A 24,771-nucleotide genomic window follows, 5' to 3' on the forward strand; every position below is an offset into this window, starting at 1 on the left:
TATCACGAAGCCACAAGCACTCCAAGTGCTTTGATTTTGTTATTATTTTCCCCCCAAAGAGTTCCTTACCAACACACCACTCCGTGCCTAATTCCAAAATTGTGCTCATTTCATCCTGTGATGCACTTACCCTAAGTTTACCGTGTCACCTCCCTCATAGCCATAAATCTTACTTCTTTCTCAAATTCACACTTAAATCCAAATTTCAGTCATTTCTTACCATTGCAAACCCTTCTTAAATTTCATTAAGGAAAACAGAAAGGTCCTTTAGTTTATAACATTTATTGTGTTGTTATTTTATATTTTAACTCAATGTGCTAACATTTCCTCGACTAGTTTATAACCTCCCAGGAGATAATCTACAGTCATCAAAACTTTGTAAGTCTCTCCTTGATTCTTCTCTATGAGAAATTCACCTAATCTGTAGCTATTTCCCCTAACTGCTGAACCTAATCCCCCATTCATAAACTTAGTAGAAATATAGGCAAAGCTGAGTTTCAAATAACAAGTTACAGATTTAAAAATGTAAAGACAAACATTAATGGCAAGTATGAAAGCTTCTTATCTGCTCAGCCTTCCCCGAGGAGTTTTCTTCTTAATTGATGGAGCTTTACTAATTCCACGATGATAAACCTTATAAAGTCAAACTTTCTGTAACAGTTAGCTCATAATCTTTCCTATCCTGTCACCAATTTGTTAAATCCCAACTATATCAAGATGGTTTCATCATGATAAATGTTTTTATTTATTTTTTCCCTTCTGTGTTACAGATTATGCTTCAATTTTGCTTTCTCCAGTGCTTGGACTAGTGGCATTTCAAAGGACATTAAATTAGATATAATTATGTTATGAAACAAATTTGAAAGATACAACACAATGTATCATTGATTTGGATAGCTGGATCATAAAGAAAAAAATCAATTGCTCTAATTTTTATAAATGTGTAGATGTGGTATGTCTAGGAGAGATATAAAGGAATTTCAGCCGTATGGGCTTAGATAATTTACAAAACTAAAATGAGGATATTTTCTGCTTCTCCAGCATTCTAAGTATTTAGTTCCAGGAATTGCTTAGGGATTCCTCTGAATAGTCTCATGAACAGTAACACCACTCCCCTTTCACAATGACTTTTCACTAGCATTGAATTTTTTTTTAATTAAAAATTTATTGGGGTGACAATGGTTAGTAAAGTTACATAGGTTTCAGGTGTACAATTCTGTAATACATTATCTATATATATGTTGTGTGTTCACTACCCAGAGTTAGTTCTCCTTCTATCACCATATATTTGATCTGTTTACCCTCATCTACCACCCCCCTGTTATGCTAAGCAAAATAAGTCACACACAAAAGTTGAGAACCATATGATTTCACTGATATGTGGGATACAAAACAGAAAACGTTGACAAATGTGCATTTACCTTGTAGTGGTGGCATTACCCGGAGCACTGACACTGAGGTGTGTGGCTCACTGTTCAAGTCACGTGGTGCTCTTTGAAGAAAACTGATATAACCATGTATTTAATACAGTCAGTACATGCTCAAATGGGAGGTCAGCCAGCTCTACTTAAAACCAATTACCTTAAACAGGAGACCAGTATCACACTGACTTCTTTCAAGGATGAGAGTTAGATTTCCTTCTTCTGGGGGTATAATATTTCAGTCTTCCTCATTTACCCTTGAGTTTTCACCTTAATGTTGATATCTTCCTTGATTTTTCTTCATTATTGTATTTCATTCCCATCCTTCCCGCTAGCCTGTGCAAAGAGTGACGGTTTCTGTATGTGCAGGTATGGTGAGTATTCAGAGGAGAAATATAAAAGGGAAAAGAAGGTACTGGACAGATTTCAAGGACAGACGCTCTCAGCCCAGGGTTTAAGTGCCTTCTTCATTTGCTTTATGTTTCCCCTACTTCATCATTAAATCACACAGACTTTCATGTTATGGGCCAGGAAATACCGTAAATTACTTTGATCCCCAGCATACTGGAGTGCCACAGAGTACAAAATCCAGAAAAGGAGTTACCCCCTTTGAATGGAAAATATGAACAGCAGGCCATTGTCTCCGAATTTATCATCTCATCACAGGAAGGGGTGAAAAGGAAGTAGGTTAGGATCCGTATTCACAAAATACTCCTTTGTAGGAAAACCACCATCTGATCCAAAGAAATCCCCAGGACGAGGTCCTCTTCTGACATTAGTCCACCATGAGGTGGGTAAATTTTTCACCCATCATTTCCCTTTAGCCCTTTCAGAAAACGTTTCCACTCTAACCTTCTGATAGTGGATCTCATTTTACTATCAGTGGGATCTTCTATCAACCACAGTGTCCCATAGAAATATGCAGACGCTTGGGGGCTGGGGCTGTGGCTGGCCTGGAAAAGGTGTATGCTTTTCAGAGTGTATCCTCTGGAAAGACAATGGACAGTTGCAGTAGGCACATGCCATTCGAAATGAGCCAGCTGTAAGCAAACACGATTCCATCCACTGCCACCAGAGATCATCTTCAGCCCCACTTTCCAATAAGCATTCATTCTTCTGGTGTCGGAACACTTTGTGTTTGTAAAGTACACTTCAGAAAATAGCCCTGAGCAGCTATGGCAGAGTCAACACCCCCAAAGTCATAGCTTTGGACATTCCAATGACAAGCTGTTACTAAATGACTCCTCTTTGTAAGTTCTGCACTTCACAGATTAGCCTGTGTTCACATTATGTGCATGACTCATGAACCGGCATAGGCAGGCATCTGAATACCACTTTTATACCAGGTCCCTCTGTAAGTATGCAGATGTCCATAAGTGCATGATCCTGTTGTCCCCCAAGTCACCTTGAGACGTGGATGGGGGCAGCAGTGGTATTCTTGTAGGAAAGGTAATGAAGTAAAGCTTCAAATGTGTTCACATTGTTGTACATTTATGGCAGATATTATAACAAGACAGCTGTAATTGACACTGTATGATCCTGCTTTACTAAAGTTTATTTAAGTACCACAAGCACATGATTAAAACACTGAATAAAACTGAAGGGATTACTGTGTTCCTTTTGGAACATCCCATCAGTGTTCCCATATACTTATCTGCAGACATTTCAATACCATTTAACATTTGTGTAGGGTTTTCTTATCATTATTGTCTTATATCTGTTTACAGTGTTCTTTTTTGCTTTTTAGTTTTGAATTTTTTAATTGACATCTCACTGAGTATTAATGTACTTCTGTCACTCCCATTTGCCATGTCTTGTTTTTCCCAATTTAATTTAGATTTTTATATATTATCATTATAAATTTAAAAATACACTGGCCCTTTCTGCCCTGTTTCTTTCCCTTTATACCATTTCCCCTTTTTTGTCACAATGTCTCTTTCCTCCCCATGTCATAAGATGTGAATACCATCACCTCTACTCTCTCTTTCCAGTGTGTCTTCTAACCCATTTCTTCCTTTGTAGTCTCTTAGCTGTACTAGAACTTGTGCGATAACAAAGTTGCTAACATTTATGTTTTATTCTATAATCATAATTAAATCCTTCTAAATGTGTCTAAAGCTGCTCCTAAAAGCAGAAAAGCAGTCAAACACATCCCCAGTCCTGTCACTGTGGACGTCGTGTCCACCCCAGAGCCCGGAGTCACACCTGTAATTACCCATCCTCCCTGGGAGTCCAGCATCACAGGCCCTGTGCTGCCCAGAGTTCACACAGCTCTTTCGTAGCCTCAGTTCCTCCTAATGATGCCATGATTTGTTTCTTAAGAGCACGTTTATTGTGGAGAAGGAACATCAACCCACAAAGAGCAAACAAACAAGATTGCAGTGGGGATGTTTTGCCACTGTCTTTAAAGCATTTGTGAGTATATATCCTGTCCATTTTAGATTATTTATAATTACTTCTGTTTAACTTCGGGGCCAAAGCTTTTTTATTCTGCTTATTTATGCACTATTAATTAATAGTTAATCGCTAATGCACTATTAGCCGACTCTAATACAAGTGCATAGTTTCTCTCTCTCTCTCTCTCTCTCTCTCTCTCTCTCTCTCTATATATATATATATATATATATATATATATATATATATACATATATATATATGTAGATACATACATACATATGTACAGACAGACCGACAGACAGACTATAGGCAAGTGTGCCTTGAAATGTGTGACTGAAGATATTGGCCCAAGCTGGAAAAGAAGTTTTCCAGGCAAGCATCAAAAGACAAGAGAAACAGAACGGTTTCTAAGGTAGCAACCTGAGGTGACACATTATCTGAGGGAAGATACTATGTTCATAAACTCGGGCACAAGGACAACAGAAGGCATGATGACCTAGGTTTTAGCCCAGAATACCCACCTTCTGTGTGACAGAGCAGGGGGGTTGGCGGAGCAGTGTTGTGGGGGGACAGTGACAGTCGTCACCCAGGCGGGGGCTCAGGAGTTCAGCAGCCACATGCCTAACCAACAAGAGTCAGTTCCACAGTGTTTAGAACTGTGATGCCCCCTAGAAGTGTAATGTGATCCACAGGTGGGAGCCAACTCTGTAATTAGAATTTCCTAATAACAACATTGATCAAATAAAAAGAAGTAGGTAATTTATTATTTTTCCTTTAAATTAAAGTTTATTTGGTTGAAAATTGTTAGTACGGTTACATAGACTTCAGGTGTACAATTTAGTTAGACATCATCTATATCTCACATTGTGTGTTCACCACCCAGAGTCAGTTCTCCTTCCATCAACATATATTAAACCCCGTTTACCCTCCTCTAGAACCCCGCTCCCCCCCTTACCCTCTGGTAACCCCTCAACTATTGTCTGTGTCTATGAGTTTTTGTTTTTTCAGTTGTTTTTCTTGTTCTTCTGTTGTTTTCAGTTTATATACCACATATTAGTGAAATCATATGGTTCTCTACCTTTTCTGTCTTACTTATTTCACTTAGCATTATAATCTCAAGAAACAACCAAAATGTCCTTTGATAGATGAATGGATAAAGAAGTTGTGGTGTATATATATACACAATGGAACACTATTTGGCAATAAGAAAATATGAAATAGGACCATGTGTAACAACATGGGTGATTTAATTTTAATAATAAATTTATTAACCCAACATCGCCCCCAAATGATCATTTCAACTTATAATCAGCATAAAATATTAACGAAGTAGTTTGCATTTTTCCCCATACTAGACTTAACACCTGGCATGTGTTTTATAGCAACAGCGTGTCTTGGAGTGAAATGCCCACATGTCACATTGTAATTCACGAACATGCTCAGACTGAACAATAGAATGTGTGTTCTTTTTTCCTTCCACACCAGCTGTTAACCACATAGAGTCCTCATGCTGGGAGTGGGTCTCATCTTCACTTATACTGTAGGGTTCACTATACAGATGCACTTTTATGATAAGAACTGATAAGAAAATGAGTCTGAAATATACAAATCTGACTATGTCATGTTCTGATTGGAAGTCTTCCCTCTAACTTCTCAGCAATTGCCAAAGTAGATTTGGCAATTTCTGAGCTGAATAGAATCAGAAAGGAAAGGCTATTTTTAAAATTAGTTTAGGCAAAAGATAAGAGCGAGATAGCTCGCTTTGGCTAATCCAAAAGGGTTTCTCAAAGGAAATCTAATTTGAGGTGCTATCTTACTTTTGGAAGATATGACACCATTGCCTAATGAATGAAAATTCTGGAAATCTTTGAAGAGGATGCAGATTAGCTAGTGGAGGGAGCAAAGAATAAGAAACAGCTCAGTGCATGCGTGCCCCAGGAAGTACGAACGAATGAAAATAAGATTGTGTAAATATCCAACAACCATACTGCACACCTGAAATTAATATAAAATAACATCTAATGTCATCTGTAGTTGAAAAGTAAAAATTAAAACAAACTGGTACTGGGAGAAGAGTCAGGTTCAGTTCTGGGACCTGGCAATTAAGATTTATGTCACTGTACACAAAGTAGATACCTCCTTCAGACATCTGGTATACCCGAGAATGCATATATCCACTCCAGTATGATTGTCACTCAGCAGAAAACAGTAGGGGGGATGCTTGGACCCAGTAGCCTGGCTCCAGAGGCCACAAACCCAGTCTTTCCACAGTATTATCAATGAATGAAGTGAACATTTTGAAAAGATGTTATTCTAGCATTAGAGGATTAAATTAAAGGACCCGTGCTAAGCACGTTGCAAAGTCCTTCACACTTTAAGCAGGGGATGAAGTCCAGGTGATGGAGCATCAGGTGTGCAGGCTCCAAGGTGTTACCTAGGGCCAAATCTGGTGTCAGATCCTGCTCATCAATTGTGTGCTCCGTGTCTTTGTTCAAGCTGATTTTATCTCTCTGTGTAACAGTACCTACGTCATATGTCTGTTGTCAAGGCGAAATGAGATGATCCAGATAAAATGGTCAGGACAGAGCCTTTCCCGGTGAAATTCTGTAACAATCACTTCTCATCCCTTCCACTCCTCATCCAGTCTGGAAGGTGACTTCCTTCCGGTTTCAGAACTCCGTGAATGCAGCCAAGTGGCCAGCCATTGAGAGTCGACTCATGGAACTTACAGGATACCAATATGTGTGGCTCTTCACAAAGGGTCATTATGCATTATTGCTATTCTTTGGGGGGGGTGGGGATTACCAGGCTTATTTAAGGAGAGAAATTGAATGAGCGGAGGGTAAAACAAGCAGCTACTGAAGGGTAGGTCATTGCATTTTCACCACGTGGACTGCAGTAGTGAGACAGGAATGACACACACAACGGGCATGTGGGTGCATGGCATAGAGGTAGCAGGACGGTACAGACAGTTTAGCAAGAGCCCCGGTGTGAATTATTTCCAGATTCCTTTTCCTTAAAGTCATCAATCAAGTTTAAAGTATTTTAATAAACAGCAAGTGCAGTGGGATCAGTCAGCCAATTGTAGACATTTTAGCGTGGACACTAAAATTGTACGTTTTAAGAAAAAGACATTATAATAGTTAAACCTATAGCGATTACCAAGCCTCAGGGACAGCTTATATGCTTTACGTGTATCCATGTGTTTAATTTCTACAATGGCCCCACAAGTTGCATATTATCGTTGGTCCTGCCTTTAGAGGGAGACACTCAGGCATAGTCGTGAAGTGACTTTTCTGAGGTCACGCAGTATTGAGTGGGAGAGGCGGAGTCTGAACCCGGGCATTCCGCCACACCTGTCTCTCTCATGCCCTCCCACTCCCTTCTAATTTACAAGAAAAATAAACACCTTCCAAAGAACCTCATTTTGAATTGGAAAACAAGTATCTGAATTTAAACGTCGTCTTCTGAGGAGTCTGTGCTGCCCCCTGTGAGTGTAGGCAGGGGCAGCGAGAATGACCTTGTCTGGAGCTGAAGTGAGTGACTGGGCTTCCTCCTAGAGGGACGAGAATGGCTGGGTCCACATGCCCTTCACCTATGTGCCGTGCAGGTGATGACATCTGACAGACCCACAGGCCATTTAGAGACTGTGTGCCCAGAAACGAGAAGAATACAGGCAGTAAGATGGCAGGAGGGAAGAGTGACAGCTGGTCTCAGTATCTCCTGGGGACGCAAATGGTTACACCAAGCACGGAGCCAAACTGCTTTCTCTGGGCTTGGGGGCCATGACCATCAGTAGCCTCATGGATTCTAAATGAAACACTTCACCCATAAACAGCTCAAGAGAGGGTCAAGCCCAAAGAGGCTGTTTGCCCTGTACAGCCTTTCTCACATTTTTCTTTAAAGGCTAAATATGATTGGCTGAAGCTGTATCTTTACAGAATTATTAGCCTTGGAGAAAACAAAGTACACAGTGGTCTATTTCCCGGTTGAAACTTTCCTCCTCTGCAGAAAGGCTCTCTTTGGGTTTAGCTGATCCAAACTTCGTCCCTTTGTCTCCCTCCCAGGCCTGGATCTCTCACTACACCCCCCACCTCAGTGGTCTTCCCAGGAAGTCCCAACCTTGGGCAGAAGGGTGCAACCAGGGTTGGGTCCCAGGGTGGCTGCAGAGAGAAAGTCCTCTGGCCCCAGGCTAAGTCCCCCAGGAAGCTGCTGAGGCACGACACAAGACATCTGGGAGGTGGTCGGCCACAAGTTACTCTCTTCTCATTTTCTATTTCCAGCCAATGGAATCTTTTCAGGAAACTAGGACTTACTCAAGGAGGAAGGAATGGGGAAGTAGAGATATGGTGAGGAAGCATTTCGTTTAGGTGAATCTCTGTGCCAAGTGTCATATTATACACTTGACATACATTCTATATTATCCCGTCCAAAACAATTCAGGTTACTCTTGACCCTTAGACTGTGCAGACGAAGACTCCAATTCTGTGAGTTTTGAGGACTCATAAAAGGCCACAAAGATGGGGTGGTGACACCAGGATTCATTTAGTTGTCTTGACATCTACTTTCAATGGCCTCCTGGGGACGGTTGAAGGAAGATGTTTGCTTTCGTTGTCGAGAAGCATGAAGAGCAAACGATAGAAAAATAACAGCAAATGAGCTATTGTTGGAAAGTAAGGCTGTTTCGTCACTAAATCCCTAACCTTGTTTCTGTCTAAACACATGTATTTAAGATAAATAGTCACCCAAGTATGACAAAACACAGTGTCACTATTATGTGATGGTTTTAAAGAATATGGGATGTGGCAGATGTTTGGCTTTTTTTTTTTTAAGAGTTGGCTGATTGTATCCATTCAAGACAGTTGTATTTTCTTGGAAGAATGAATGATAGTTAGCAAGCAAAGAAATAAGCCGCAACATCAAGAATCAGTGGCATCTCAAGTAATACTTTTAATAAAACATGCTACATAATGGATGCCCATAGTGTCAATCACAGCTGTCTAAAGTTGCAGATTTCTCTAATTGATAAGCCATCCATAATGTGACTGAAAACGACAATGTCCCTTGCCAATGCTTTGTGAAATGTCACACAAGATTTTGGTGTTTTTCGTTTGTTTGTTTTTTGTTTTTGTTTGTGTTTTCAATTGCAGACATTCTGCAGCTAATGATGAAAGGGAAGAGAAAGACGAGGACAAGATATAGCTGGAGGGGAGGAGAAGGGGAGAAGTCGTGCTTTTATGGGTGCTTGGAAATTCTGCGATATTTAAAACACAGCTGTGTTTTCATCAGTTTTGTTACAGAAGGAACATTGTAAAATGAATCTTAAATGATCTGTCATGTCAGGACCGAGCCTTACAAAGTACCATTGAACAGGATCATCTTCATTTAAGGAATCTGGCTCTAAATTAAGTTTGAATGGCTTTAGACAATTTAGTTTTAAGCACTTTTCTTGCATACTGTGCAATAAACAATTCCAATGTAAATCTTACCAAAATTTAGAAGAAAAAAAGAGCTATTGAAACTGTATGTCGACATTAGATCCTACTCAGCCTGGTTCCCGTGCTTCGCATCCTCACTGCACTACAGGCTTCCTGCTAAGCACTTTAAAACAACAAAAACAATATCTCATTAAATACAATCATGTAACAAGTTTAAAGCGTAATCAAAAGTGCCTCTAGTTTTGCATGATTTTATTCCCTGCAGGCGCTGTATTCAGTTGCAGAGCTGTGTGTCTAGTGCCAAAATAAATCCGTACCAAGCAAATGCCACTCATGGTGACAGGCAGTAGTGGAAGTGTTTAACAGCAAGAATCTCTCCTTCAGGACCCTGCTTTATCTCTTAACTAGCTGTGACCTCTTGGGCACGCTATTTTCCTGCAAAGCTTCCAGTTCAGAAGCTATTAAATTGAATTAATGCTACTTTTAATCTCTCAGGACTGGTAGAGATTAAAGGAGATGCTCAAAGTTCTCAATTTCAAAGAGTGAGATTATTATTTTAATCATTGTCAGTGAAGAGCTAGAATGGAGTGAGAACAGAGACCGAGGCGGCCAACTCCACCCATACAAAGCTCTCAGAGGCTAAAGTCAGGAAGATATTACATTTATTTTTCCCTTATAAAATTAGTATTATATCATCTGCATTTCATTTTTTGTTTTATCCCCATTATTCTCAAAATTATACGAATTAATAGTATTTCTCTCCCCATAATTTAACATAATGAGTGAGTTCAATGTTTGCTTCTACACGTAATGCTATAATTAGTGCCTCTGTGCATAGAGTGTTGGTTTTCTCTCTTCTGTTTCATTATTTCCTAAGGATAGACTTCTAGGAGTGGTATTTATGCTTCACAGACTTGCTGGCATGTTCCATGCGGCATGGAACTTTCACCATGGTAACTCTCGGGTTTGATGATAGTATTTCCTCTTAATTTGTGAGAATGTAGTAGCACTAAAATCCACCCTAAAGTTGCTTTAATAGTCTGTTGATTTCCCATAGAATATGCCTGATTGCTATTTACATCCATTCATTGGTTCTCTAGGGAACCATATATCAGGGATCTACAAGATGTCAGATACGCTTATCGATCAGGTTAGTAAGCTTTGTATGTCAAGGGCCAGATAGTAAATATTTTATGTTTTTCAAGCCATATGATGTCTACTTCAGCTTCTGCAGCCAGTCATTATAAAGCAAAAGTCCCCATGGACACTACCTAAACAAATCGGTGTGGCTGTGTTTCAGTAAAACTCTTTACAAAACCAGACACAGGGCCATATGTGATTCATAAGCTGTAATTTACCTATATTAGTTCTTGATGCTGGGGCTACAAAGTGAACAAAACAAGGAAAATCCTAACTTCCATGGAAATAATATTTTAATGGGTGGAGACAGACAACATAAATAAATAAACAAATAAGTAAAAACCAATCAATGGAATATGTAATACCCAATTGTAATAAGTGTTCAGAGATGTTTTCATGAAGAAAATTGTATTTGATCCATCCAAGTTGTTGCAAGTGGCAGTATTTCATCTTTGCTTATGGCCGAGTAGTATTCCATTGTGTATATATACCACATCTTCTTTATCCATTCATCTATCAAAGGACAAGTGGTCGTTTCCATGTCTTGGCCACCGTGAATAATGCTTCAGTGAACATAGGTGTACATACATCTTTACAGATAAAAGATTTCAGATTTTTCAGGTAAATACCCAGAAGTGGATTTGCTGGGTCACATGGTAATTCTAGTATTAATTTTTTGAGGAATCCCTATACTGATTCCCTAGCGGTTGCACCAATCTACATTTCCACCACAGTGTATGAGGTTTTCTTTTTCTTCACAGCCTCTCCAATACTTGTTATTACTTATGTTGTTGATAATGGATCTTGAGATTATCATTCTAAGCTAAATAAGTTAGATAGAAAAAGTCAGGAACCACATGACTTCACTCATATGTGCGACATAAAACTGAAAGGAACAAAGGATCGAGACAAACAAACAAACAAAAACTCATAATCACAGACAGCAGTTCAGTAGATAGCAGAAGGTAAGCGTGATGGGGAATGGTAGATGAGGGTAAAGGGGGTCAAATATATGGTGATAGAAGGAAAACTGACTCAGGGTGGTGAGCACAGTGCAATATATAGATGATATATCATAAAATTGTACACTTGAGACCTACATAATTTTAATTTGATTAAGGGCTGTAGTGACCAGCTGTCCTGCTTTACCTCCTAAAGTACCATGTTCTGGGAAACCCGTCCTTGGCAAAACCAAGATTATTCGAATCCCTCATGAAGGTGAGAAAGTAAGCCATGTGAGAATATCAAGATGAAGGTCCCGATCAAACAGACAACCAGGGCTTTGTTCCTGAGCCTAAAGCACATGGTGGGGCCACCAGGATGGCCCGAGCAGAGTGGACAGTGGTGTGGGTCATAGGAGGGGAGGTCAGAGAAGATGGGTGGCAAAGGACGTGAAAAGGCCCTGTAGCCCATGATGTGAGCTTGAGCTTCTATCCTGAGCAATATGGGAAGATCTTGGAGGGTGTTGGGAAGGAGCATTGTCTCTTTTAGAACTGAAGAGCATTACCCTGGCTGCTCTTTCGAGGATAGACTATAAAGTGGGGAGGACGAACTAGGACAACCCACCAGGCAGCCATTGCAGCAATCAACATAAAAGGTGATGTTATTTGCAGAGATATTAGCAGTAAAGTTTGCAAGAAATGTTTGGATTCAGAATACAGTTTAAATAAAGGGCTACTAGGATTTTATGACACAGTGGCTATGGGATATAAGAGAAACAGAAGAGTCCTGGATGATGCTGTGGCATCTTTTTTTTTTTTTTTAGAACAATGGAGTTAACTTTCATTGAAATGGAGAAGACTGAAAATTTCAGATTTGGAAAGGGAAAGGTGTCAAAAGTTTGATCTGGGAGCTAATAAGTCTGAAACGCTATTTAGACATCCATGTGATTATGTCATGTAGGCAACTGAATACATACAACTATGATTCAGGAGAGAGGTGTGGAACTGAACCACAAACTTGGGCATTGTCAGCACAGAAGTGGAATTTAAGTCCATGAAACTGAACTGAAGGAGATCAACAAAGAAATGAGGTCCAAGGACTAAATCTTAACGCACTGCACTAAGGATTGGAGATGGAATGAAGCTGATAAGGGGGCCGAGAAGAAATGGCCAATAGGATTAGCAAAATCCATGAGAGGAAGGGAAAATATTAGTGAATTAAATCATAGGTACGCATTGCACCAGTGTCACATTTTTATTTTTGTGCTATTCTTCTGTAAGCTGAAAGCCTTGGTGGAAAATGGCAGGAGGGTACACAGGATTACTCTGTACTATGTTTGCATCTTCTTGTAAATTTGCTATTATTTCAAGATTTTTTAAAAAAGCTTTAAAAGTCTAGTGAAAAAAGTATTTTAAGGAAAAGGAAATGGATAACTGTCACATGTTGCTGAGAGCTGACGAAAGATGAGAATCTGTGAGGAGCTGCTGCAGGGAACTGGCAAGGACCAAAGCGTGGCCCAAGTGCATTCAAGAGGGGATGTGACAAAATCACAGATTGCACTTGCAGACACTTTTTGGAGGTGTGCTGCTGGAAAGGGGTTTTAAATAATAAGGCTAGAGTTGGATGTGGAGTCTGGAGTTTGATGTGTTTTAGTCTGTATTTTGAATTATGCCCTTAACATCCATCCCTAGCAATAATTCTAAACAAGCAAGGTTTATGATGTTAGCATTCCTTTTAAAATTATTTCAATGGGAGAAATGATAATGAGTTTGTATGCTAAGAACAATTCTCCAACCAAAAGGGAACGTGATCATTTTGAGACAGGAGAGAGGGGTGCAGCTTTGGCTTAGAAACTTGATAAGGGATAAAAGCAAGAACACACACTTCGGTGTTTACCCCAGAGAGGAAAACTTGCAGTTCACACAGGAAGGACATTTATGAGCAAAAGTTCAGACGGCTGACTGGATATGGTGGTTCTCAATTAGAAACTTTTTTCTTTTGGTGGTTTGTTTCCTGCTGCAATAGACAGAATCACCACGGGAACAGGATGAGCTAGGAGATGTGGGAAGGTTGAGGAAGGAGGTACGGAGTGGTTGTCCCCCAAAAGAGACTGAGAAGATGAGAGAAATGACTTAGGCCATCACGAAGGCCACTTTGGATTTGGCCATCTACTTCAGATTAGACTCACACGCGTGTTTTGTCCTCGGTTTTTCTCCAACTGCATTTACCTGCTTGGGAGGAAATGTGGATTTGTATCAGACCTGAATCTAGTATTGTCAGTGGAGTTAGGGCAAACCGCAAGGGAGTCATTTAAATGATGGCCATGAAATGTAAGGATGGCACGTGACAGATGAGGAAATGAGGGGCTGAGGGAATAGAAAGTGAAAGAGAGAACTGCAGATCTGATTGGGTCCCAGAATTGTTGGCAGAGAGGCATTTGGGACAGTGGCCTGGAAATATGCAAGGTGCAGCTCTGAGGATGTGACACCTCATTGGAGCTGTGGAAGACGATCACTTGTTGGTGGTGAGAAGATAAAGGGAGATGACGGGAATGGGGGTTGTGTTGGGGTTGGGTTGTTAGAAGAGAGGGGGCAGATGAACTCAGGAACCAAATACAAAGGATGTTCTCCTTTGTATTGTACAAAGGTGGACATTGAAATCAGCAGGAACGGAGAAAACTGTACGGCTGGAGAGTCGGACAGTGCGCCAAGAGACACAAGTCTCCAGTAGACCTGGGGGTGCGCCCGGGACCTCGTGAATGACTTTAAGGAAGATGGGGTTAGATTCTGAGGGCAAGGAGCACTTTAGGGAGGGAAGAACAAAAGTAGTCTGGAAGTAGCAATGACACGTGGTCCAGCTACATGGCCAGGGTTCTTGGCCTATAGAAGCAAAACCTGGACCAATGGGGGGGATTTCATGATGAATCATCATCAGAAGACATCAGGTTTCCACAGAGAAAGACACGGAATACCTCGGACAGTGGTTGAGATGTAGGACCTTATATTGATAGTTGACCTTGAGTTTCAGAGGAACTAGTGGCAGTTTCCAGAGCTTGGGAGGGGTAGAGGTCAGACACATGAGATGTGGATATCTGTCAGGCAGTGGGGGTGCCCTAGAAGAGCAAGGTTCCTTCCAGGGATGTTAGTACACGAGGAAAAGGATTTTATGTTGATATAAAAGGATACTCATGATGGTCTCATAACACAGCACACAACATGAATAGCAGCAGTAGGAATGGAGATGGGGGTGGTGTATATCTGGGCCCCTCTCATTCCAACCCCTGGAGGGGTGGGAGCCTGACCCCCTCCCCAGCTCTCTGGGACTTGCTGTTCCCTCCCGCAGCACCTTCACTCCTGGAGAAAGCCGAGAGTACATTTGCGAAGGGGAGTCTAATCCAAGGCAGTAAAACTTCTATAACTTACGAGGAAATGCTCAAAAGTAATTTAATTCAGTAAACTCCCATTGTGTGGCCATTGTATGCCAAGCTGGAGAAAATAATAACTATTATGCTCAAGTACTTGGTATTGGCTTGCCTTGTTCTAAGCACTCCACAGTTGTTAATTTGTTTAACCTTCACAACAACACTAAGCATCGATACCGTGCCTGCACTTACAGGGAACCAAACTCAGGCGCAAAGAAGAGGGGCCCTTGTTACACAAAAGTGGGAGAACTCTGATCCAAATGCAGTCTGACTGCCGAGTGTCCGCTGGTACCAATGTTCTCCACAGCCCCAGGGACAGGAAGGAAGAGAACATCTCCCCGGTGTAAGAGATGGAGCATTGTGTGTGCGTGTGTGTGCGCGTGTGTGTGCGCGTGTGTGTGCGTGTGTGTGTGCGTGTGTGTGCGTGTGTGTGTGTGTGTGTGTTGCATACCCTTCCCTGCATATCTTGTTATACAACTTTTAAAATCGAAAAGAGCTTTTACATTCAGCGGCATATTCTATGTTTGATAAATTTCATATTCTCACTCAGGACTTGACTGAAGTAATGTCACAGATACTTGGTACACGCTGGATGGTCGTAGGGCGCGGGTACATCATAGTTTATTTAATGATTTATCTGTTATTAAACATTTAGTTGGTTTCAGTTTTCTTCATGATAAAGATGGCAAAGCATGTCTCTAAATAATGTTTTATTCTGTATTTTCTATTATGCCCTTAAGATACATTTCTACCAACATCTATACCCAGGCAGGGTACGTAATAATTTTAAAATTTAGAATAAAACTTTTAAAAAGTTTTGAAATCCCTTAGGGGAGATGGTACACCATGATTTCTGCTTACATTGGAATTACTTCCCCCACTTACAGAAATCAGTAGATGGGAACACATCTTTTATTAAAAACTTATCTTCTTCTTGGATTAACTTGATGGCACTCGAACTTGTTTTACTTATAGAATATTTTTTCCAAATGCAAGATTTTGTGAAAACTCAATATATGAAACTGATTTAAAGAAATAATTGCTCTGATAGAAATTTGTTGTGGGAGCCAAAACCTGCCCGCTTGCTACATTTTGCTACTTGGAACCTCTAACTCCTTCAAACACATGTCCTAGGAGAACAATTTTTAAAATACTGAACAAAGTGACTCAGTAGTGATATGCGTCATTTCATTAAAAATATTTGTTGTGTGCTCATTTTTATAGTCAAGTATTTACCTGGCAGTTTTTAACCTAACTTAATTTTCTTTTTGCATAATATATAAAAACAAAGGGGAGAGAGGGAGAGGATGGAATTTGAAACATAATTTACTTACTTAGACCCCACCCCAGTTTTTGAGCTTCCAAACAAAATTCTTCTAGATAAAGTAAAGTTTTGATACATTTGATTGTATCAAAACTTTATTATTAAAGTTTTGATTATTTGATTGATAAGTTTTGATCACTTATTAGCATCAATGGATTAAAAGGAGCTTACATTGTATTAATATAACTATATTATTTAAATATTGACCAGAATTAGTTTAACGATTACTTATTCATTTTATTAATGATAGATTTTACTTTGTACACGTGATTTCTGGGTTTACATCAGATGATTAACCTTCAAACTTGACATAGTTCTTCCAGCTGCCAGGAAGCTTGCTCATTATCTCATTTTCTTAATATTTTGCTTTGATTATTTTGCTTCCTCTACCTGCCTTGACTTTATCTCTTCTTGAAACTGTCCTGCTGCTCTGCTGAGTATAAAAAAAAAAAAAAAAATTCTAGACTTCTGGCTTAGCTACATGCTGAAAATAAACAAAGCAAAACAAACATGCCAACTCTATGCCTAGTGGATTGCTACAATGATAAAACTTTATTCTTGGCAATTAACTTTTGCCTGAAATATTGCTCTACTCGGAGTCTTTCTGCAGTTTTTATAAATATTCTGGTTTTGAACATCGCATTTCAAAACACCACATAGTTTTCTAACTCTATTAACTTAATTTTGGACTTCTACTCTTGAAATAGTATAGTTTGATGCCATGTATAACCCCAGAAATGTATTTTGTTATAGCCCCACCTCTCGTACTAGAGATAACCAAATGCAGGCTCGTTGTAACTGATATAACTACAGGAAATGCTGGAGTCATTCACTCAATAAGAAGAAGAAAAAGAAAAAGAAAAAAAAAGGAAGGAAAGTTGACTGAGTTCCAGGCTGCCTCGTTGGAAAGAGAGACACAAGTGAAAAGAGGAGCTCCTTAAACTTGGTGGTCCAATGCTTTGCACATAGTGCAGTGCTAAGAAGCAAAGTAAAACAGGATGGGGAGCTAAGGAGTGATGGAAAGTGGATGGTAGTTGATCTGTGGTGGTCAGAGTAGCTGGACCCAGGAAGGTGACTTATGAAGAGACCCAAAAGAGAAGAAGAGGCATGTCTCACACAGGATGATGAGTGCAAAGGCCCTGGGGCAGAACATAACATTAGTAACTGAGTGAGGAAACAGGTGGGTGGAGAGAGTGGACACAGTGGGGTGGGGGCGTGCGTGAGACCCTGGGGAGGCAGCAGGTCAGATCACATATGGACCTCTCAGGTCCCAGTAAGGTTTGATTGTAGTCTGAGTGGTGATACGGGAAGTCGGACAGTTTGGGACAGAGAATTTTCAAATTCCAGTTAAATTTAAAAGCATCAATGTGGCTGATTTGAGTGCAACATATAATGGAGAATGGATGAAAGCAAGAGGGTCAGTTAGGTGGAAGTGTTCTCGTGTGCTCACGTGTGTGTACGTGTGTGTATACACAGTATTAAGATGATTGCCAAAAGTCTGTGGCCCAAATTTTCCTAAGTCTGACTAACGACGTTTAGTTTTGAAACACCTGTGTGTAGCTTTCCAGTAGAGTATTTCTTTTCAGTATTTTATTTATGAATGATTAGAATAGTGTTTAAGAATAATGTATTACATTTTTGCATTATTAGTGTTTATATGAGTAAAGCCTGCTTGTGAAAACACATCTCAGAGATTATAAACTTATGAATTTGAAAATATAATTTAGCATGTAAAAGTTACATATATCACATATATTTTCCATCAAAAAATGAATCCTAGGGTTAGAGAAATGGTATATGAAAATGACAAGAAAGGTTTATTTATTTTATTTATTTATTTAACAGTTCAGGCCTTTATTTGCTCAGAAAGATGTGCCTTTTTTGTTGTTGTTTGTTTGTTTTTTAAGAAGGGCGCAGCTTACAGTGGCCCATGCAGGAATCAAAGGAACATCTTTGGTGTTATTAGCACCGTGCTCTGAACAACTGAGCTAACCATAAGAAAAGTTTATTACATCTATACTGATTTTTAAGGTTCTTCTAAAGAGACACAGTATTTTAGGTTAGAAAATTTAATAGCTGTTTCCTAATTAACTTCACTTACGTGGACTTATTTTTATGGATAAACTGTGCAATGTGAATCAAAAATGAGACCTTTTTCACATACTATGGTAGTAACCCTGATACGTTTAGTTTATTTGACATAAACAGCTGATTTAAGGAAAAACACCATGTCTATGAATATAATCTTTCCTTTCTTCCTTCCAAACTACATTTCTTTTTAAGCTAATATTTATTACACTGGTTATTTATATCTTATATGTTTTTCATCTTTATTAACTTTTTAGTCACCACTTTTCCAAGATATTCCATTTTAAATTTTCACGCAACAATTTCCGACTTGGAAACTTTTTATGAATCAGTGTATCTTTTTTATGATATTAATCAAGAACTTATCCAAATCTCAAAATCAAATACACATTCCAAACTCCATGAAATAAAGATTCGGGTGACTACTTCTTTTAGCACCATGTTTTTTTTCAAAGCCATGTACCAGTGAATTAAGTAAGTCTTAAGTCTTAAAATGTTACCAATGTATCTCCATCTTCCAAGATTCAGAGAAAATCTTTGAAAATATTGTAAGCTGTTTATGAGTGTCAGATGTGCGGCATCTATAAATTCCGGATTTAGAAAAGCCACACTTTCGCTCTTTCTTGTGATGGCAATTCATTTACTAATGTGATGTTATCATTTGACTTTTGGAAGCCTTTCCATACAATGGAATTAAATCCAAAGAAACCTTTTGTCAGATTGAGTCTCAATTTTGGGTTAGGAAATATCTGTCACTGACCGAGAGTGACGCTCTGTAGATGTCTGTGTATGAGACCATCTTGAGAAAGGTTTCCTTTTGTTTCTGTCCCTTCCAGCTGAGGGCGCCTGTGGAGGGACCTTACGGGGGACAAGTAGCACTATTTCCAGCCCCCACTTCCCTTCAGAATATGAGAACAACGCTGACTGTACGTGGACCATTCTTGCCGAGCCCGGGGACACCATCGCTCTAGTCTTCACTGACTTCCAGCTGGAGGAAGGATACGACTTCCTGGAGATCAGTGGCACAGAAGCACCGTCCATATGGTAAGTGCTGGGGAAGACGTGCATCTCCCCACCTCCCATAGTCAGCTTGGTAAAACCGCGGTCTTGAAATCATCATTGGTAAACATGGATGTTGTTTCTTTGGCTTGCTATTTTGGTCATGAACACATCATCTACATTGTGACTGATTTGAAAGTTTCTAAGAGGTTTTCATGCTGCTGTTTGGAGCTGGGGGGTTCTCTGTGCCTGGGGCTTCACTGGAACTTACTGTGCCTCCACGCTGGACCCTTACAAAGCCACACAGAAGGTGGCAGCTAAGCAAGGTAAGTTTGGGATTTGCTCCAGAGCTGACGCAAAAGTGACCGGATGTCTTTAGACTGTGGACATTTTAAAATGAGATGCCAGCAACCTTTGCTCTAGCCTGTGTCATGTACATGGTTGGCTATCTCCTGCCCTCCGTGAAGATGCTGCGTGAGATCACATGGCCACCTAAGGGGTCCCAGGCAAACTGTAAACACTGGTCCACACACCCACACCGTCTGCCCCCCGGCGACCCATCAGTGCTCTGCTGTGCATGATAGTGGGGCCGGGAAAACAAGCAAACACACACACAAACAAAAAGAACTCATCAATTCCAGTCAATTTAGGTTCATCCTGTTGGTTTAAGAAGAGCTTTAGCTGTGTCTCTAAGTGCAATTGAAATGGGAGGATTCAAAGAATAGATGTTGAAAGGCTTAACGTCTGACTCGAATTAAGTCATTTGTTGTAGGTTGGACTGGTTTCTTTCGTGATTTAATTTCTTAGAGTTTTAAAAATTACGTTAGTTATCTATTTCCGATCTTGAACGATAAGCTAACTTTATTATATATATATATATATATATATATATATATATATATATATATATATATATATATAAATATGTATATGTGTGTATATATATTAAAATTAAAGTAGAATCCAGAGGACACACTGGCCATTTATGCATTGATAGAAGAGAATATGAAATAAGTGCTTGTGAATATTTTTGTAGGCTTAAGTTTGCATTTCAGTATAAAGACAAAGGTACCAAGCCTAAGACAAGTTATAAATCCGGCCACCTGTTTTAAACCAGTTATTGAAATTGAACTGTCTTTTTGTTTCCACAACTCAAGACTCAAAGCTGGGGGGTGGGGGTTCGTATTTATGCGTAAATTATCCCCTCTCTTAATTGTGCTATGCTTATGTACAGTGTTAGTTCAATTTAGAGAAAAATGGCCATTGCCTCTATAATCTCTGTTTTACGTTTTATGTTTCAATTGAACCAGTTTGCCTATGTATTTATTTGGTTGCACAGTTTTAACCTTAAACACTCAAGAACTGGTTGGTGTTAGTGTCTGCCTCTCTCTGTGAAGGTCAGTGAGGGCAAACAGGTTCTGAACTGAGAACTGGATGCCGAGACTCCACCCCACGTTCAGACAAACCTTGTAGCCTAGGACAGGTCATTTAACCGGTTACATACAATGGGGCTGTGCTGAGTGACTGTTAAATTGACTCACTAGCCATGTCCTGAGTTCCTCTTCTCTGTCACTCACTGTGGGAGACACGGTGAGTGAAGTGGCATTCTCCCAGCTTTAAATCACACTGTTTCGGTTTTCAGAAAATCACTGCAATACAAAAGCTCTGGTGCCTGATTCTCAGAAATTATATGACTGATGGTAAAAAAGGCCTTATTTATGAGCGATTGTAGGGAAAATCGGTATCGATTGAGCACCACCCTAGTAAGCTGTCAGGTTGGGAGAGAGAGAAAAAGAAGTGTTTTGATGATGATTGGATGATTTCAGAATCCACGATGAGGACAGCTTTTGTGCCCACACTTAATTTCTGTGAGAAAGGAAGCTGTAAGGTGCAGAAGTCCATGTTACAGTCTCCGGCGAAAATTAGGGATGGTGAACGGGCCAATCAGGTGGCAGCCTAGCCCTGCAAAAGGGCTTCCGGCTGCCACATGCCCGTCAGGACTCACTCCTGGGCAGGCGAGAGCCCCCGCCAGGCGGTAGGGCGGCGGGCAGGGTAGAGAGGGAGTGTGACTGAGCCTCGCCCACCCCTCTCTTCTTACCCTGATGGCATCTCTGGTACCGTCTCCTCTCTCTGCTTCACCTCTGCCCAGACTTTCCCCTGGTGCGTGCCTCACAGTGCTCTACTATCAGGCTCAGAGCGTGTGCATGGAAGGGGTCATGAGCAAGCTGAACTTGTGTTCTGTCTGAAATGTCACCTGTCACGTGCGGCCTGAGAGCAACAAGTCCTAATCTTCAACGTGCAGACAGTATTGGCCCGGTAGCCGGAGATACTGACCCATCTTCTTGGTGTCTGCATTCAGGCTTGAACACGTTCTCAGCTCACTGAGACCCGGTTGGGTCTTTGTCAGGGCACAAAAGAGACGATCTGGGAGCCAACTGCAGAAAACGGCAGTCCTTGGGAACTCCTGGGGGAACTTTGACCACATGCCTTCTGGTGTCATGACCTGGGCTGCCCTGACTCAGCATGCTTCCTCCCCACAGCAGTTAGTAGCCAGGAAGCAGTGTTACTCATTATATTCTTCTGACAACGTGCAGCTAGCGTCCTGTTTGCTCAGCACACAAGCCCCGCGTGTTGTTATTAGTGCCATCTGCCCGGTGTTGAGGCAGAAGCTAAGAGGTACCCAGGATAAGAGATGAGAGCTAGACCCACCTCAAGGTCTCTGACTCCAAGTGGGGTTTGCTTTTCACTCTCCTCCCGTCCCCACAGCAAGACCCTCCCTCCCAGCCTGAGCTGAACGCCCTGGACTCTGCTTCAGGAATTCTGGCTGGATCCTTAAGCCTTGAGCAGGGTCCTAGTACAGGGCAGGCAGGCAACTGAAAAGCTATTTTGCCCATCAGTAGACGATTAGGGAAGGCAGGTTTGGGGGCTGACTTTGAGAACTTACCCTAATTGAAAAACACTGACTCTACGCATGGCCATAGGATCACCTTGTAAATGGAACTCTCCTTGTTCATTTCCTCTTCAATGAAAGGAAAAGTTTTCCTAAATGACTATTCCAATGTACATGGGTGCATTTAAAATACAAAGCAGACTCCCTTGAAATGCCTTTTAAATTATCTACAAATGCATAGTACGGCTTATTTTATCAAGACTGTTATTTTACCATCCTTTTAGAGGGACAGTCTCTGAAGTGTTTACTGGTCCAAATTGGCATATTTAAAAGATTTACCCATTCCCTGAACTGCAAGAAAAGTATGAAGTAGCCGCGTAGGTGGCTGTGCCCTCCCCCAAAGCACTAGGTGACACAGCAGCCACAGGAGGACACGTCAATGGCCGTGAGCAGAGCGAGTACACATCACATATACTTTTCCAGTAATCTGTTTTTAAAAGACAGACTATACAAGCAAGGGCATTCTAAGAAGGAGCTACTGGGAAAACTGTTAAGAACAGTAATGGGATTAGCCTTATTTTCATTTAATTTGGAGTGAAAGTACCAACTCGGCTGTTTTATGGACTGGTTGCTGTGGCTACAGCCAAGGCAGTCTAAATGTGGGGAATGATGCAATGTGCCAAAATCATCCGTATATTAAATGCGGAGGGGTCCGTAAATGAAACCTAATTGACTATGTGTACATCAAATAAGGCTGATTTTTTTTTTTTTTTTACTAGTCAGATTCTAATAGTGCACAGACTGGCTTTGTGTCCATACCCTACTTGAAGAGAAAGCTGCCCTTCCTAGTTGTCTGTGCAGCACGGTCAGCTGATTCTGGTTCTCTTGCAATTAGCAACACTGTTAGAAGTGAAGCCACCCACCCTTCTCTCCTGCTGAAGTGATTTCATGGTGTCACCTATGACCCTGTTGCTGGAAATACCAAGAAGAAGGGAATTGATTTTACTTCGGAGTTCAGCTAATATGGTTTCTGAATGAAGACATGCTGGTTAAAGGGGTTAGGACTATCCACTTGTGCCAGGAAGCAACTAAGGCAGCAGTCACATTCTTTCAAATACGCACAATGGAGAGGAGAATCATTTACCTGCCCTCTCCTGTGACAGGGTGTGTAGGGTACAAAAGGAAAGGAAACAACAAACAACACGAGCCTATAAAATGTGTCCCCAAACACACTTCAGTGCATCAGTCCCTTAGAAAGCTCCAGTGACTGGGCCGTGGGGACACCCACACCCGAGCACTCTCTTCACGGCCCCTCCTGGCCGGGCTGGGCGCCCAGCCTGCCCGCCCTCTGGGAATGTGCCCTTCACCTTGGCCGCACTCAGTGACCTGGCCTTCCCTGCAGCACATGCTGATCCCTGCACGTCTGTCAGACCTACACCTGCACATGCAAATCCCTCACTGCCCAATGTAGCATGACTTACATTTAACTAATGCTGAGAGTGGCATACAGATGGCGGAACTCTAAAAGTAGCAGCACAAGTACAACGAAGAGATCGTACAATCTTCGTCCCTGGAGAACGTCCATGATGATGAATGGGGAAATGCACTTTGGCAAGTCAGGATTAGACCAGCCTTATCATTTCCCGTGAAAGTCTGTCACTGTCATTTCCATGGGGCTGATGTCCGTCATTCTCTAACCAACATAACTACCCCTTTGCCTCCGTGGACCCTGTAAGATCACATTTGATGACAATGTAAGTTGTGTAACTGCACTGTTTTGTTCCCATTAACCAGGCACAATGTCACTACTGAATTCATCTAATCAGGGGCGTGCTGAAGCCAAAAGAAAACTTCACAGAAGTCAGTTGGGGAAGCTGAGTGAGCTTTAAAGAACCCTCAAGGGTCAATTAACACCGATGGTGTTTATGCAACTTGTCACTTAATTGGTAATTGACTCGCTGTGTATTTAACTTCTAATGAGGAGTGATTATAGGGACTCAGGCTCAGTAACAGACCCTGGAATCAGTCCTTCTGCTGCCCCCTCCAGGAGAAAAGGCAGGAGGTGCCACCTCCTTCCCCAGTTTCTAACTGTTCGTTTTGAAATCCTTTTACAAACAAATCATTTAAATTTGCAAAACTAGCTCAGAGAGTGGCTGCGTACCCTGAATCCAGCTGCTCCTAACATTGACCATCTGTGTAGTTACGGAATCCAAGGAAGTAACTTTGATGAAAGGTGACGGACTGATGGGCAGACCTGATGGGGATTTCCCCGGCTGCCCACTGCTATAGATTCCCTGCTGTAGGCGTCGGCCCAGGGATGACAGGGCGCCGGTTAGGTCTCTTTCGCCTTCTCCAACCTGTGACTGCTGTCAGTCTTTCCTCCTTCCCCTGACCCACACCTCCCTCCTGTTCATAATCCAATCTGCTCACAGTATGTTGGAGAGACAGTGGCAGTGTCCAGGTACACAGGGGAGGCCGTGAGCGCTGCCCCCCGGCCACCAGCCAAAATGACCAGGGTTCTTTCTTTCGGGTTTTTGACTGTGAATGTAAATTTAGTCCTCATGCTGCACAAGCCTTGGTAATGGATGGACCGGCACGTTTTATGGGAGCAAACAGAAGAGACAAGTATTATGTGTGCATGACACATACACATATACGATTCGTACACACATACACGGGGGTGTCAACAATGTGTACCCGTGACTTGTAGT

At 41.2% G+C, this 24,771-nt stretch overlaps 1 protein-coding gene across 4 annotated transcripts in view; it reads left to right on the forward strand.

Annotated features, from left to right (window-relative positions):
* The window catches only part of CSMD1 (CUB and Sushi multiple domains 1), a 1,600,646-nt gene that overhangs the window by 803,182 nt on the left and 772,693 nt on the right, over window positions 1-24,771 (forward strand). For all 4 annotated transcript variants that reach the window (XM_081046432.1, XM_081046429.1, XM_081046430.1 and 1 more), the window contains exon 5: window positions 19,008-19,215. In XM_081046432.1, coding sequence (XP_080902558.1) covers window positions 19,008-19,215 — 208 coding nt within the window. The remainder of the gene's footprint in view (window positions 1-19,007; window positions 19,216-24,771) is intronic.

This window comes from Rhinolophus hipposideros (assembly GCF_964194185.1).
Source record: "Rhinolophus hipposideros genome assembly, chromosome: 4".
Lineage (NCBI taxonomy): Eukaryota > Metazoa > Chordata > Mammalia > Chiroptera > Rhinolophidae > Rhinolophus > Rhinolophus hipposideros.